The sequence below is a fragment of the Sphaerulina musiva genome (genome assembly GCF_000320565.1).
Source record: "Sphaerulina musiva SO2202 unplaced genomic scaffold SEPMUscaffold_11, whole genome shotgun sequence".
In the NCBI taxonomy this organism is placed as follows: domain Eukaryota; kingdom Fungi; phylum Ascomycota; class Dothideomycetes; order Mycosphaerellales; family Mycosphaerellaceae; genus Sphaerulina; species Sphaerulina musiva.
In genome coordinates this window covers 73,453-85,430 of record NW_016017393.1, presented here as the reverse complement: position 1 = coordinate 85,430, position 11,978 = coordinate 73,453, and the positions used below count along the sequence as shown (strand labels likewise).

Sequence of the window (11,978 nt, the reverse complement as noted above, 5' to 3'; positions counted from 1 at the left end):
TGAGCAGTGATGAACAGTACTACATGTACCTGAATTAATAAATTACATGTAGTATTATTCACTTACCTCCTTGTATCAAAGGCAGGCAGAGGGAATGAGTTATCGACAAACAAAAACAGAGCCGAACAGTACCTAGGCACGCTGGAGGCAGGATACTCATTCTATCTCACACAACATACAAGCAGCATATGTATGTGCACATAGCTATCGAAGCAGAGTCTGTGTGCATAGTGCCCCATCAATCACCTTCAGCTTCACAACGTTAAGCCTCCAAACTCCTCCTCGATATCATGTGCGTGCGTGACACCCTCAGTTGGGCGATGGCTTTGGCCCCCGACATTGGCACCGCACTCTGGACACAGGGCGAGCTGCATGGGCATGCCGCACTCACCCACAGTGAAGGGATGGCCATTGACGCAGCGATACCAGTGTCCGGTACCGCTGAACTCCTTGCTCATCGCTGTGACGACCATCCTCATTTCCGTGCTCGATATGCCGTCCCTCAGCATTCTACCGACCTCGTTAGCTTCCTCGATGAGGTCGTGCATCGGATTCGCCTGCCCTTCCCGGATCAGGTCGGGGCGTTCCCGTCGCATACGATCTCGCTGAGCCCTGCGCTTCTCGGCCTGCTGGTCGCAGGTCTTCATCGCGGCCTCCAAGTGTTCGGTCGCGCTCAGCCTCAGTGTGTCCATGCGATGCTGCCATCCCGGTTCCTCCGCCTCGTCCTTGTTGCCGAGGACACCACACTCAATGGCTGCGAATTTGGCCCAAAGAACTTGCGCCTCCGCCCTCTGGCGAACGTTCTGGCTCTCGTCCGCGTTGGTGATTAACTCCTCGCACATTACCCGGATCGCTGTAAGGTCCAATTGCAGGGTTCCTTGTGTAGCTGCGGGAGTCTTGTCGTGGACGCTGATGACATCGCCAAAGAGAATGAGATAGCTGCGAATCAGCAAGTTTGCAGCCTGCAAGTGCTCGCGCATCTGGAGCTCTTCGCTGCTGAACTGGAACTTGGCGATGAAGTCGGAGGTGCTTTGACGACGCGCTATCTCGACCAGATCGTGCACTCGCTGGTACGGCTGCTCCTCCTTGCTCAGCTTCTTCACAAAGTGGCAGATCTCTTCAATAAGCGCATGTATCTTGCGATAGCGCTTCGTCGTCTTCAACTGCTTGACCGCCTTGATCTGCGTCGTGACAGACCCGTGTAACTCGATGACTTGGCACGGCTTGCGCGGGAATTCCAGCGAGTCTTTCAATTCACCATCGATGTCGGCCAAGCGATTAGCCAGTTTCTGATGCTTCTGATGCGACCAAGCAGTGAGCTTCTTTGCGCTCTCGTCAAGCAAAGCTCGCCTAACGATACGGCCATAGCGGGCGAGACTGCGCAATGAGCCGCGGCATTCTGGGCAGGGCTTCGATTCGTTGAGAGAGAAGGGCTCAGCTGAATCCTTCAGTCCGATGTAAGCTCTGGTCAGTGGGTCGATTTCATAGTGCTCGTACATGCCCATAGTCCCATCGAGGGAGTCGATGGTGAAGACATGTCCGCACGGCGTGAAGATGCAGGGGTCTTCGTCAAGGTCAACGTCCTTGTACGAAGTGAGCATGAGCAAGTCAGCCTGCATCTCTTTAACGTGGTCACTGCCGTGTTCCTGGCAGAACTTCGTGTCCGGGCAGTCTTCTCCGCAAACTGAGGGGCATCGGCAGCCGCAAGACAGAGTCTTGTCGCATCGCTTGGAGCACGGGATCCAAGTGCATGGAGCAGCGCATGGCATGGGGCAAGTCTCCGTGTGAGGGCATTGCAGCCCAGAGCTGCATTGTTCCTCCAAGCAAGGACTGCAGAACTCGGAGCAGAATTTACCGCACTGGGCGTGAGAGCAACGAGTTTCACACCTCGCGAGGCAGAGTGGGCATGGCTCTCCATCGTGGCAGGGGAAACAGCATCGATGATTGCACGTATTGTATCCACGATCACACTTCTGCTTGCATTTTCCATGGTCGGTCTTGCTGACTTTGCCGTCGTTGCGAGTCTCGCACTGGTGGCAAGCGTTTTGGCAAAGATGTCCACAAGCCAAGAGTTCACCGCAAGTAGCGAAGCAGCGGAACGCATTGTGATCGACGTCGATGTAGCAAGCGACGGTGATCTCGTGATGACATCCTGGGACCTTCTTTTTCACCAGCTCCTCGCACGTGATCACAGATGGATCCTGATACTGATAGCATGGCAAAGTGGTTTTCTCATGGCCACAAGCAAGCGTTATTTCGATGTTCCCAATGGAAACGTTGCAGTACCGATCACATGTATCACCGCAGGGCTTTGGGCAAAGATGCTCACATCCCTGCTTGAGCCTCGTGCAAGGTTTCATGCAGTAGACGGCTTGATGGAGCATGTCGGAGTGGCATTTCGCAACGCATGCGTGCCCACAATCCAGCTGTTTCTCGCAAAGGAGATTGCATCCTGCTTCAGGCGACAGACGCGCAAAATCGGCGGGGTTTTGAACGAGCATTGGTGTGTCTTGATGCCTAGGACAGCAGAGTTCCAAAGCTTCGCCTATATTGCCCTCGCTGCGAAAAATTTCAATGACATCGTGCCACATGGGAACGCTTTCCATAGTTTCGGCGTTGCCGATGATGTACATCCCATGTTGCGCCCGAGAAAGCAGTACGTTGATCCTGTTGGGCGTCTTCAGGAAGCCGGGACGGTTTTCAGCGTTGCTCCGCACAAGTGATACGATGACGACCTTGGCCTCTTCACCTTGAAAGTTGTCGATCGTGGCGAGGCGAAGGGCTTGATTCAGAGATCCTTTGGCTGCAGTGTTTGGAGCCAGAGCTGATGGTGCAAGGGAGGCCTCTTCAGAATCCGCACCTTCTTTCTCAAGCTCATCAATGTCTTTGTCATTCAGCATGAGGGTGTATGTTGTGCCGAACTTCATTCTGAATTTCCTTAATTGGCCGAGGTAGGGCGTGATGACGGCGATATCATCTGTATGGTAAGTACCTTGCTGGGCCAGATGTTTGACGAGAGCCGCAATCATTTCTACTTCATACGCGTTGGTCCGCGAAGTTGACTGCCCATTGGAGGTGTTGTCCTCAAGCTGCTCGTGGCGCATCCAAAATAATCGATGGCGCATACCGACAACCCCAGGATATGAGGAGACCGATGGATCGTCTTGCAAGTTTGGGTATTGTGTCTGGCGGACGAGTTGCGAGACTGACGGGTGCATGCGTCGCTGCACCTCCAAAGTGCAAAATGGTAGTGGTTGGGCCAGCAGATCTTGCGGTTGGACTAGTCGCTCAAAAAGCGAGACGTCGAGTGCATACTGGCCACCATTGTGGCTCTCTATTGACAAGTCGAAATTTTGTACTTGTGGGCGAAGTTGCTGGTGGTCGCCGATGAGTATGCAATGCTCGATCGACGGTAATATGGCGGTCAGCATGTGAGCTTCAAGGACTTCGCCAGCCTCCTCACAAACTAACACTTTCGGGTCGACTCCTTGGAGTAGCTCGAGATTACGAGCTAGACCACTAGTCGTAATGCCGATGATATTTGCTTGACGCAGGACACGAAGCTTCAGCTCTGTCCTGATTAAATTGAGCTTCTCTTTGGACTCGTCACACGCCGAAAAGGCATGACGAAGCTTCTCATGGAGTTCATCTTTCATCTCGACGACCCATGAATTGAACATCGTCCTGCGTTCGGCAACACTCATCAGGTTGAGATGGACATCGCGCAGCTCTGTGATCGAACGTGGGCGCCACGGACTATGGAGACCAGCCTTGAGCCAGACATCGAGGATTTCACTTCGTTGGTGCCTCACTAGAGAGAAGCCATCTTCATCGATGTTGCCAAACAATCGCTGATAGTGAGTCTGGTGGTTGTGGAGAAGGTGGAGTTCCACAGCCTCTTGGCTCCCAACGGAACGGAATGTCTCGAGCAGCTTGCTGATCTCTGCTGACTCCTCCTTCACCTTTTGGCTCAGCTCCCGATATTGAGACTTTTCTGTCTTAGTCTGAACGAGACGCTGGGAGAGTACCTTGAGATTCACGTCTTGTAGTCTCTCCGACTTGGAGCGGCCACCGATGCGCACAATCTCCGATACTCCGTCATCGACCAAGCGCTCGAGAATGGCATCCAGTGCATGATTGGTCTGCGTGCAGATGAGGATCGGACCGATGCAAGTCTTTTCCTTGTTGGCCAGCAAGATTCGAATTAACTGCGTTCCACAGTAAGATTTCCCTGTCCCTGGCGGCCCCTGAATAGCAGCCAAAGAGCGTGCAAGAGCGGAGATCACTGCGAGGGCCTGACCTGGGTCGAGAGTGGACTTTTGAGCCAGCTGGGCCGCCGTAACCACGATGTTGTCATCAAGCGAGAAGTACAACGCCTGGTTGTCAGAAGTAATACTCGAGAGATCATACTTGAAGCCGGGCTGAGTAGCATATGTAGGAGGCTGCACTTCCACCTCCCGATCTGGATTCTGTGGCGTCGAGGTTGGAGCCAGGATGTACGAGAACGGCATATCCAGGCTCTTACTGATGCGTTGCATGGCTTGCAAAGTGGGCTCAAAAGAAGGCAAAAGCACCCCGGGAAATTCGACGATTGACAGCTGAGCAAATGCTGTATTCCCGAGGGCTTCCGACAAGACGCTATGCGTATCGGACTGCTTAACGGGTCTGACCACGATATAGGCATGTTCGAAGTCGGATGCCAGATCGAATTCTTTCTGTAGCTTGGTGGGCTTCGGCCCTTGTGGAGCAACGACAAAAAAGGTCGCGGAGCCCTCTGAGCTGAGAAGACAGATGAGGGCTTCTGGGCCCAGTCTCTTGGAGGATTCCCACCACTCTTTTCGGGCGTCTTTGGACTGTTGGTTGTTGGCTTCGGGGCGTGCAAAGCGCATTGCAATCTGAATGCCGTGCTGCTCTTCAAAGGCGATGGAAACGATGTACACGTTCTCGTACACATAGGTACGTGCACCCGGACGCCTGGGTTCACTGGAGCCGAACTGACGTTCAGGATGCTGGAGCCTCTCGAGTTCGAGCTTCGCAGCATCTCGAAGCTGGCCGACGGTGTCTTCCCGCAACAGGCGGAAGTGACGATCCACCAGACCCAGGATGCCACCAAAGTGCCATTCCCGCGGATCTGCAATAGGAAGATATTCGTTACGGGCGTTCTGGATTTCTTCCAAGGTGGGCAGAATGGAGATTTGGTCAATATTCACATAGTCATTGTCATGTCTGCGACCTTCTTCTGAAAGCTCACCAGGCAGCTCCCGTGCAAGCTGGAAAGTCGCACGGGCGCCAGTAGGCCGTTGAGTGTCTTGGCGATCCGGCAGTGCTTGACCGATACCGAGTCGCTGCTGTAACCTGTCGAGATCCTTTCTTACTTTGTGCATAGCGAAGGTAGTGTTTTCTGGAAGACCGTCCAAAATCGCAGCAAAGGTCTCTACGATGGGAACCAAACCGGGATTGGCATGAGCGAGCGTGTTGACCTCGACTAGCTTTGAGAGGACCGCAAGAGTGAGTTCGAAGGCTTCAAACATGCCCTCATCAACTTCTCTTTCGCTAGAGCTGGCGTCCAAACTACCAGAGTTGGACAAATGCGCCGCAAGCGTGGCGAAGAGCACAATGACGCGATGGTCACTGCCATCGCCCGTGTAGATGATGTTGTAGACAGTGGTGACCTTGGCCCTCAGTAGAACAGAGGAGGTGACATTGGGATGAGTGAAGATCTTGAAGAAAGGCATGAGCTGGGCTTTCAGGACACGCGTGAGCTGACCCGGGGTGAAAGAGTCGAAAGGCTGCTGGAGGAGCTCATCGATGCGTAACATTCCGCCGGGGCTGGTGAGAAGTGTGACCATCTCTTGCATGGCTCCCACTTCGCCAGAGGCAAGCTCAAGCGCCTGCTGAAAGAATTTGCCGAGTGCAGGACCTAGCGAGCGGAAAGCAGTGGTCTGTCTAGGAATTTGCCAGCGAAAGTCCCTCAATCGTGCTTCTGAGGTGTCTGGTGTGTTGTCTCCTACGCCTGTCGCGCCGTTCGCGATTTTGAGATGGTCAATATCTTCGCGATCGTGAGAAAAGGTACAGGCCTGGCCTCTATAGCATTTCCCTTTGATGAAGTGTTGGCATGCTTTACGCTTGAAGTTCGGGTCGACGACATGGGCAAAGGTGCACTGGGCTCCTTTGGTGCATTTGCCCATCTGAAAGAACATGCATGGCCTGCGGCATGTCAGTGAGAGCAAATGAAGCAAAGCCGCGAAGTGGACTGACCGCATGCCGGGCGCCATACTGGCTGACAGCCGGCTGTGCTTCGCGCGGCGAGTTGACTGCCGCAACAGCGGAAGGTGGTGGAAGGTGGTGGGTGGTGCGCGTGCGGTGGCGCAGGTGTATGCGGTGTCGTGCTATGAGTGGGAAAAGAAATGAACTCGAGCGGAAGCAAACAAGCTTAGGGTGACTCATGCAGGGTGCCAAACCTAAGGTGCAGTGAAGTGCAAACGGCGAGTGTTAGTGACGCACAAATCAAACGTCAACCTGCAGCGGACAGCAGAAGAAAGGAGCGTAGACTCACATATGGAAGGGACGAGAATTGGTTCGAACGCATAGCGAGCGGCCTTCAAAGTTAGGTCTATGCGGCCACACAACGGATGACAGTCTCTTCGCCTAAGGTCTTACTGATCTTTGCATTTTCACTGACCTTCATCTCCATAATTGAACAGGCCACGCCGTTGTGCTCGACGCTGTTATGTATAGACTTCGTCGCTCGATATATTGGGTGTGAACATCCCAGAAATGCTATCTAGATGCTTCTCCGCATGGTCCCAGAGGGCCTGAGGTCGTTTGAATTTCCTGATGCGATGTTCGTACCTAAGCCGTCCGTCTCCTAGACAGAAGAGGCATTGTAAACGATTGCACTTCATCGGAAATTTCGGCTGGTTCTTGGTGTGCTCTGGTAGCGGATGTAGCGAATCAAAGGATTTCGAGTTGCAGACTTGGACTGCGCCATTCTTCGGCTCAAACCTCGAGCACATGTCTGCCATCATTTGGATAGCTTCCAACGTGTAGACAAAGACACAGGTATCCCACCACCCGTGAGCTCCGCCAACTTAGCTCGTTCAGGGGCTGGGATAGGTTTTGGCATGCTTATTGTAGGGCTGGTGTGCAGTTTCTGCTCTTTGTTTAATTGTGCCTCGATCAGAATATCTTCTTTCCCCACAAAGTACTTCTGACGGAGCTCCGCTTGTATTTGTGCCCGGTAAAACTGCTTCTTAGCCCGTTGCTTTCGCTTGGCCTCTGTACTCTTCTTGACGAAGTGCATCGGACTTGAGCGCCTTCCGGACACTCCTATATTTTGTTCTGATAGATTGGCATTCAGATGGCGGTTAGCGCTCATCGAGTTCAGCCTACGCAACATGGCATCGTCTGTGTCCTGGCCGCTGACCAGATTTGCAACATCCAAGGCGATGTTCTGGTCCTGGTAGTGCATTCTGTAAGTCCGACTCTCGAGGTGTCGTCGACAGTGCAGCTACAGAGGGCCAAGTTTCAAGGATATTAGTAATCACGCTGCCGTGCCCCAACTCTACCTCCGAGGTAGGAACAAAGGAGAAACTGGAGACACCGACATCGCAGCGTGGCGGGGCTATACCAACAGCGACTCGAAGAGACGACAACACCCACAGCCAACTGACTCAGGTAGAAATGTCCTCTTCACCAGAAACCAGTAATCATGCCACCACCCGCGAGGCACTGCTCAAAGCCTCCACACCCCCCAGCAAACACCTCTTTAGCACCCTCATCACCGCCAACCACATCCTCCACCACCACAATGTCGTCGACGCATACGGCCACATTTCCGTCCGCAACCCCCAAAACCCCAACACCTTCTTCATGTCCAAATCCCTCGCCCCCGCTCTCATCTCGTCCCGCGCAGACATTGAAGAATACCACGTGTCCGACGCCTCACCCGTAAATCCCAATGCCCCCAAGGGCTACCAAGAACGTTTCATCCATTCGGAAATCTACAAACGCTACTCCGACGTCCACAGTGTCGTGCACGCGCACAATGAAGCCGTTTTACCCTTCAGCATTGGCAGCGTGCCTTTGAAACCCGTCTATCATATGGCCGGCGTCATAGGCACACATGTTCCCGTGTTTGAGATTTCAAACCACTACAAACCATCCGATCATCTGCATTCTTTTCTGGTGAATAACGAACATCTCGGAGCGGGCTTAGCAGCAGGATTTCACCCGACGACGTCGCAGTTTGCAAAAGTCGGCGGCCTGATTAAGAATTATATCACTGCTGCTGCTTCTTCACCGCCGGCGGAGCCTGCGTTTCCGCCTTGTCCTGTGGTACTAATGCGAGGACATGGGTTTACGAATGTGGGTGCAACGATTGAAGACGCGGTATTCCGGGCAATTTTTACGTGTAAGAATGCGCAGATTCAGGCAACGAGTCTGTTGATGCAGAGCACGTTTAATCTGGGAGCCATTGCGAGGCAGTTTGGAGCTAAGCAGGAGAGTACTGAGCAGGCTCCGCAAGAGGGAATCAAGTTCTTGAGTGAGCGAGAGGCGGGAGATAGTTGGACGCAGATGCAGGGGACTGTAGAGAGGCCTTGGGGGTTGTGGTGTGAAGAGGTGAGGAGTGTGGGTTTATATCGAAATGAGGTGAGAGATGGGAGTGAATCATGATGAAAAGTACCAGTAGAGTGAAAGACCAAAAAGCAATGTATTCATCAAATCTTCTTTCTGGGCTGACACTCACCCTCCAAGACCTACCTTTCAACAGCAGCCACGATATGAGTAGACGCCTCCCTTGCGACCTTCTCATGTGAACTGGTTCATATGCTCACCGAAGTTCACAGCTCGAAAAAACCAGCTCGAATTTATAGAAAGAAAATCACTCCTCACTCCGTCTAGTACTTCGTTTCGTTTCGTTCTTGTCTTTTTTCTTTTTTTTTCTTTTGTGTTTTTCTTTTTATACCTGGTATTTATATCATTCCAAGTCCTTAGAAGTACATGTAGGTAGTAGGTTTACATAATCACCTAGGTAAGTGAAGACGACCGAAGCGACGTAGTTCGGACCCCTGTCTGTACTCTGAACAAGTTTAGTACCTGTCGAAGTAAATATATAGGTACCTAAGGTACCTGTAGGTACATTACCTTACCTTACCTGAGGTATGATATGCCCGGTCTTGCTTCCGTAGGTATCATTTATTCATTCATTCCCGTTTGTGACATGTATGAGTTTAGCGCTTTCTTGGAGACGACTTGCACACGAGAGCCAAGGTCAAATTCCGGAAGGGACACAGCCCGAACAAGGCCGTCATAAAAGTTAGTAGGTACAGGTAGGTGTTTTTTCGTGGCTACCGGACCTTACTTTACATTATGTACAGTACAATCCTCTGAACCCGGCCATGCGACCTTCCGTCGAGGTCACGATCGGATGGATTCAGCAGCTAAGGGGAAGATATTTTCAGCCTTGCGAAATGTTCCCGGCCGGACACAGACACACACACGCGCACACGCACACGCACACTTTGGGGGTATCTTTGACCGACGAGCACAAGAGGTGCGCATGTATTGGACCTGCCGGCCGGGACCCATTTTTCAAACCAAGCGCCATCGCCATGAATAGCAACGTCAGCCAGCAGTCCTGTCGCTGTTTACCAGCTCGTCTTTTTTGCCCATGTATCCAGTTTCGTTGAGAGCCACCCGTACTTCTAATGAAATCCAGCACCGCACTGAATGGTCGGCCCTCTCGTAAAGCGCCATGAAGCTGACAACTCCCCTGCCTGGAGCACACAAAGGGTCAGTAAACCTCTGCTTCGATGTCCCCTCGCGTCCAGGCACCTGAAAGGCATGCCCCCGCTTCTCATGATTCTTCTTGCACTCGAATGAAGTATGCCTTGGCCAGCTCGTAGGCAGACCAGCAGATAGCCGTAGAAGGCGCAGCAGTCACAACACGTGCCTTCATACCCCTGACGAAGCCATTCAGACCCTCTCTTCTCCAAATGATCTTCGCAGCTGGCACTAGACCTTTGCAGCTTCGGATTTCGGCGTCTGTAGAACTCCCTCTCGTCTGCAGCAGCGTCTTGATCACGTCCAGAGGCGTTGTAGCTGCTGCGGCGAACCCTCCTGCGATACCTCCTGCTGCACAGTGCGTTAGCGGGTCGTATCCTGGTGCGCGCCTCTTGGCGAAAACTTTGGTGAGCGACTCGTAAGCGGTGAATTGCAGGGCGGTGAAAGGTACGGTCATGGCGAGTGTGGTTGGGTAAGAGACGTAAAAAGCTCGTAGTCCCTCGGCTCGCCAGACCTGGCGTGCGCAGTCGAGGATGGATCGGTAGGTCGAGCCGTGGAGCTGCATGCGCTGCTTAATCACATCAAAGGGGTTCATAAAGGCATCGCTGGCAATTGTCGCGCAGGCGCCACTGGAGGCTATGCAGCTGAAGTGTCAGTAGCAGCACGCACGTCCGCATGTGTGAGGCAGATGGGGCGGGATAGGATGACATACCTGCGGCGACGGGATGGTGTCCAGACGCGTTACCGCCCATTGCTTGCTTCACCACCTCGTAGGTGGCGAAGTAGACTGCATGTGCAGGTCCTGTAGGCCAGTCAGATTTTGTCTCTCTCATGTGTGTTGTCCCTCATGTATATTGCGTGCGCACCTGCTCCCACGACCACGGATGAGACTCCTCGCCACAGCGCCAGGCCCCCCTCAGCTCTCGATATTGTCGCAATGGCATTCCCAATACCAGTGTATATCGCGGCGGGCGATGGGTTGACGACTTGCATCCGCGTCTGTTCCAGTCATTAGCGTCTCGTCGTGCGCGTCCGCCGAGTGCAGGCACAAGCATACCTTCAGCAGGTCGATCGGATACATGACCGAGTGTTCCTATCGCCTCTCGTCAGCTGCCTCGTATCCCTTCTGACTGCCCATTTGGCTCTCATTCTACACTCACAGCAATGCCCGCGAATGCGCCGGCGGCCATGTTGGCCGCCAGCGAGAAATTGGGCGGCAGAGACTCATAACTGCCAATCTGTTAGAGAACCGGCCGTCTGTCTCCTCGACTGATGTACTCGTGTGTAGAGGGAGGGAGTTTGGCATACTCGTATTCGTCCGCCTCTTCCAGTATCAGCTTGTCATGCGCCGCCATGGATTGGCGCGTTCTGTCGATTATCGTCTCCACGATTGCAGTCGATGTCGTGGGCGAGCCCGACATTCAAAAGGGCGGGACGATGGGAATCAAAGCGAGTCTGTTATCAGATGGGTAATTTGATCTGATAGCTCCGGAGCCTCGGAAGTCGTAGTCCAGAATTTGGGCGGTGCGCAGAAAACAAACAACAATGCGATGCTTGCTCGATTCAGTCTGTCGATGTGCGTATCTCTCCCAGGACAAAGAAGGGTAGCGGAAGGTGGAGCGAGGAAGTGCGCGTAGACGAAGATGTCACTTCGAAGGTGGTGATGAGGGCTGGGAGAATGGGTCTGAAGTAAAGTTTGTAACTATCTTTCTTCTGGCCTGCTCTGGAGTCTGGGCAAAAGAACAGCCGCGGTGAAGCATGGATAGTTCTAGCGCTCATCACCATCGTAGGTGGCTTTGCTTTTTATCAGGTACAGTCCGTACATGTATCTAACCTTCTACTGACATACCTAACCTCCCGTACTCGACTGTCCGCACTGCACTTCCTGGCTTTGGGAACGCCGGAAGACTGTGACCGTTCCTCTTCTCCGCTGTCCAACTGGTCATACGTGTAGCCAAGCACGGTCAAAAATTATTGATGTGAGCATCTCCGAGAGGATCTGACTAGGTGGCTCCACTAGACTGGGTAGCTATTCCCGCGATGTCGGAGTTGTGCGCTAAAGCAGTCCTCGCTGATCTATACTCGGACGGGGATAGGGAGTCGGTGCCGTGTCGAATAACCAGATTGGTGTGTGTGTTGCGCCCCTACAGCTCTATACCTAGGAGGTACCTAGGTAGTATGGCAGCTGTGAG

General features: G+C 53.1%; 4 protein-coding genes across 4 annotated transcripts; 1 reads left to right on the top strand and 3 right to left on the bottom strand.

The window, feature by feature from the left end:
* Window positions 1-237: 237 nt before the first annotated feature.
* Window positions 238-6,447, bottom strand: SEPMUDRAFT_166380 (uncharacterized protein; the record flags this gene model as incomplete). Its single annotated transcript, XM_016908225.1, has 2 exons — window positions 238-6,125; window positions 6,259-6,447. The coding sequence occupies 2 exons, from the start codon at window positions 6,445-6,447 to the stop codon at window positions 255-257; spliced, it is 6,060 nt and encodes a 2,019-aa protein (XP_016756803.1). The 3' UTR covers window positions 238-254.
* A 577-nt stretch (window positions 6,448-7,024) lies between these two features.
* On the bottom strand, window positions 7,025-7,471 carry SEPMUDRAFT_111192 (uncharacterized protein; the record flags this gene model as incomplete). Its single annotated transcript, XM_016900904.1, has 1 exon — window positions 7,025-7,471. The coding sequence occupies one exon, from the start codon at window positions 7,469-7,471 to the stop codon at window positions 7,025-7,027; it is 447 nt and encodes a 148-aa protein (XP_016756802.1).
* A 212-nt stretch (window positions 7,472-7,683) lies between these two features.
* SEPMUDRAFT_166379 (uncharacterized protein) lies at window positions 7,684-8,736 on the top strand (the record flags this gene model as incomplete). Its single annotated transcript, XM_016908224.1, has 1 exon — window positions 7,684-8,736. The coding sequence occupies one exon, from the start codon at window positions 7,684-7,686 to the stop codon at window positions 8,674-8,676; it is 993 nt and encodes a 330-aa protein (XP_016756801.1). The 3' UTR covers window positions 8,677-8,736.
* Window positions 8,737-9,326: 590 nt separating this feature from the next.
* Window positions 9,327-11,706, bottom strand: SEPMUDRAFT_151661 (mitochondrial carrier). The gene is made up of 7 exons (XM_016906965.1): window positions 11,636-11,706; window positions 11,095-11,580; window positions 10,947-11,016; window positions 10,844-10,879; window positions 10,653-10,785; window positions 10,499-10,588; window positions 9,327-10,422 (listed from the first exon to the last, which is right to left on the bottom strand). The coding sequence occupies exons 2-7, from the start codon at window positions 11,205-11,207 to the stop codon at window positions 9,860-9,862; spliced, it is 1,005 nt and encodes a 334-aa protein (XP_016756800.1). The 5' UTR covers window positions 11,208-11,580; window positions 11,636-11,706; the 3' UTR covers window positions 9,327-9,859.
* Between the last annotated feature and the right edge of the window lie 272 nt (window positions 11,707-11,978).

What these genes read in the sequence shown, in the direction of transcription:
- SEPMUDRAFT_151661 (XM_016906965.1), bottom strand. Translation starts at nt 11,207, where the DNA reads ATGTCGGGCTCGCCCACGACATCGACTGCAATCGTGGAGACGATAATC. An exon ending in GAAGAGGCGGACGAATACGA is followed by an intron (nt 11,017 to 11,094) that starts GTATGCCAAACT and finishes ACAGATTGGCAG; the next exon opens with TTATGAGTCTCTGCCGCCCA. An exon ending in ACACCATCCCGTCGCCGCAG is followed by an intron (nt 10,423 to 10,498) that starts GTATGTCATCCT and finishes TCAGCTGCATAG; the next exon opens with CCTCCAGTGGCGCCTGCGCG.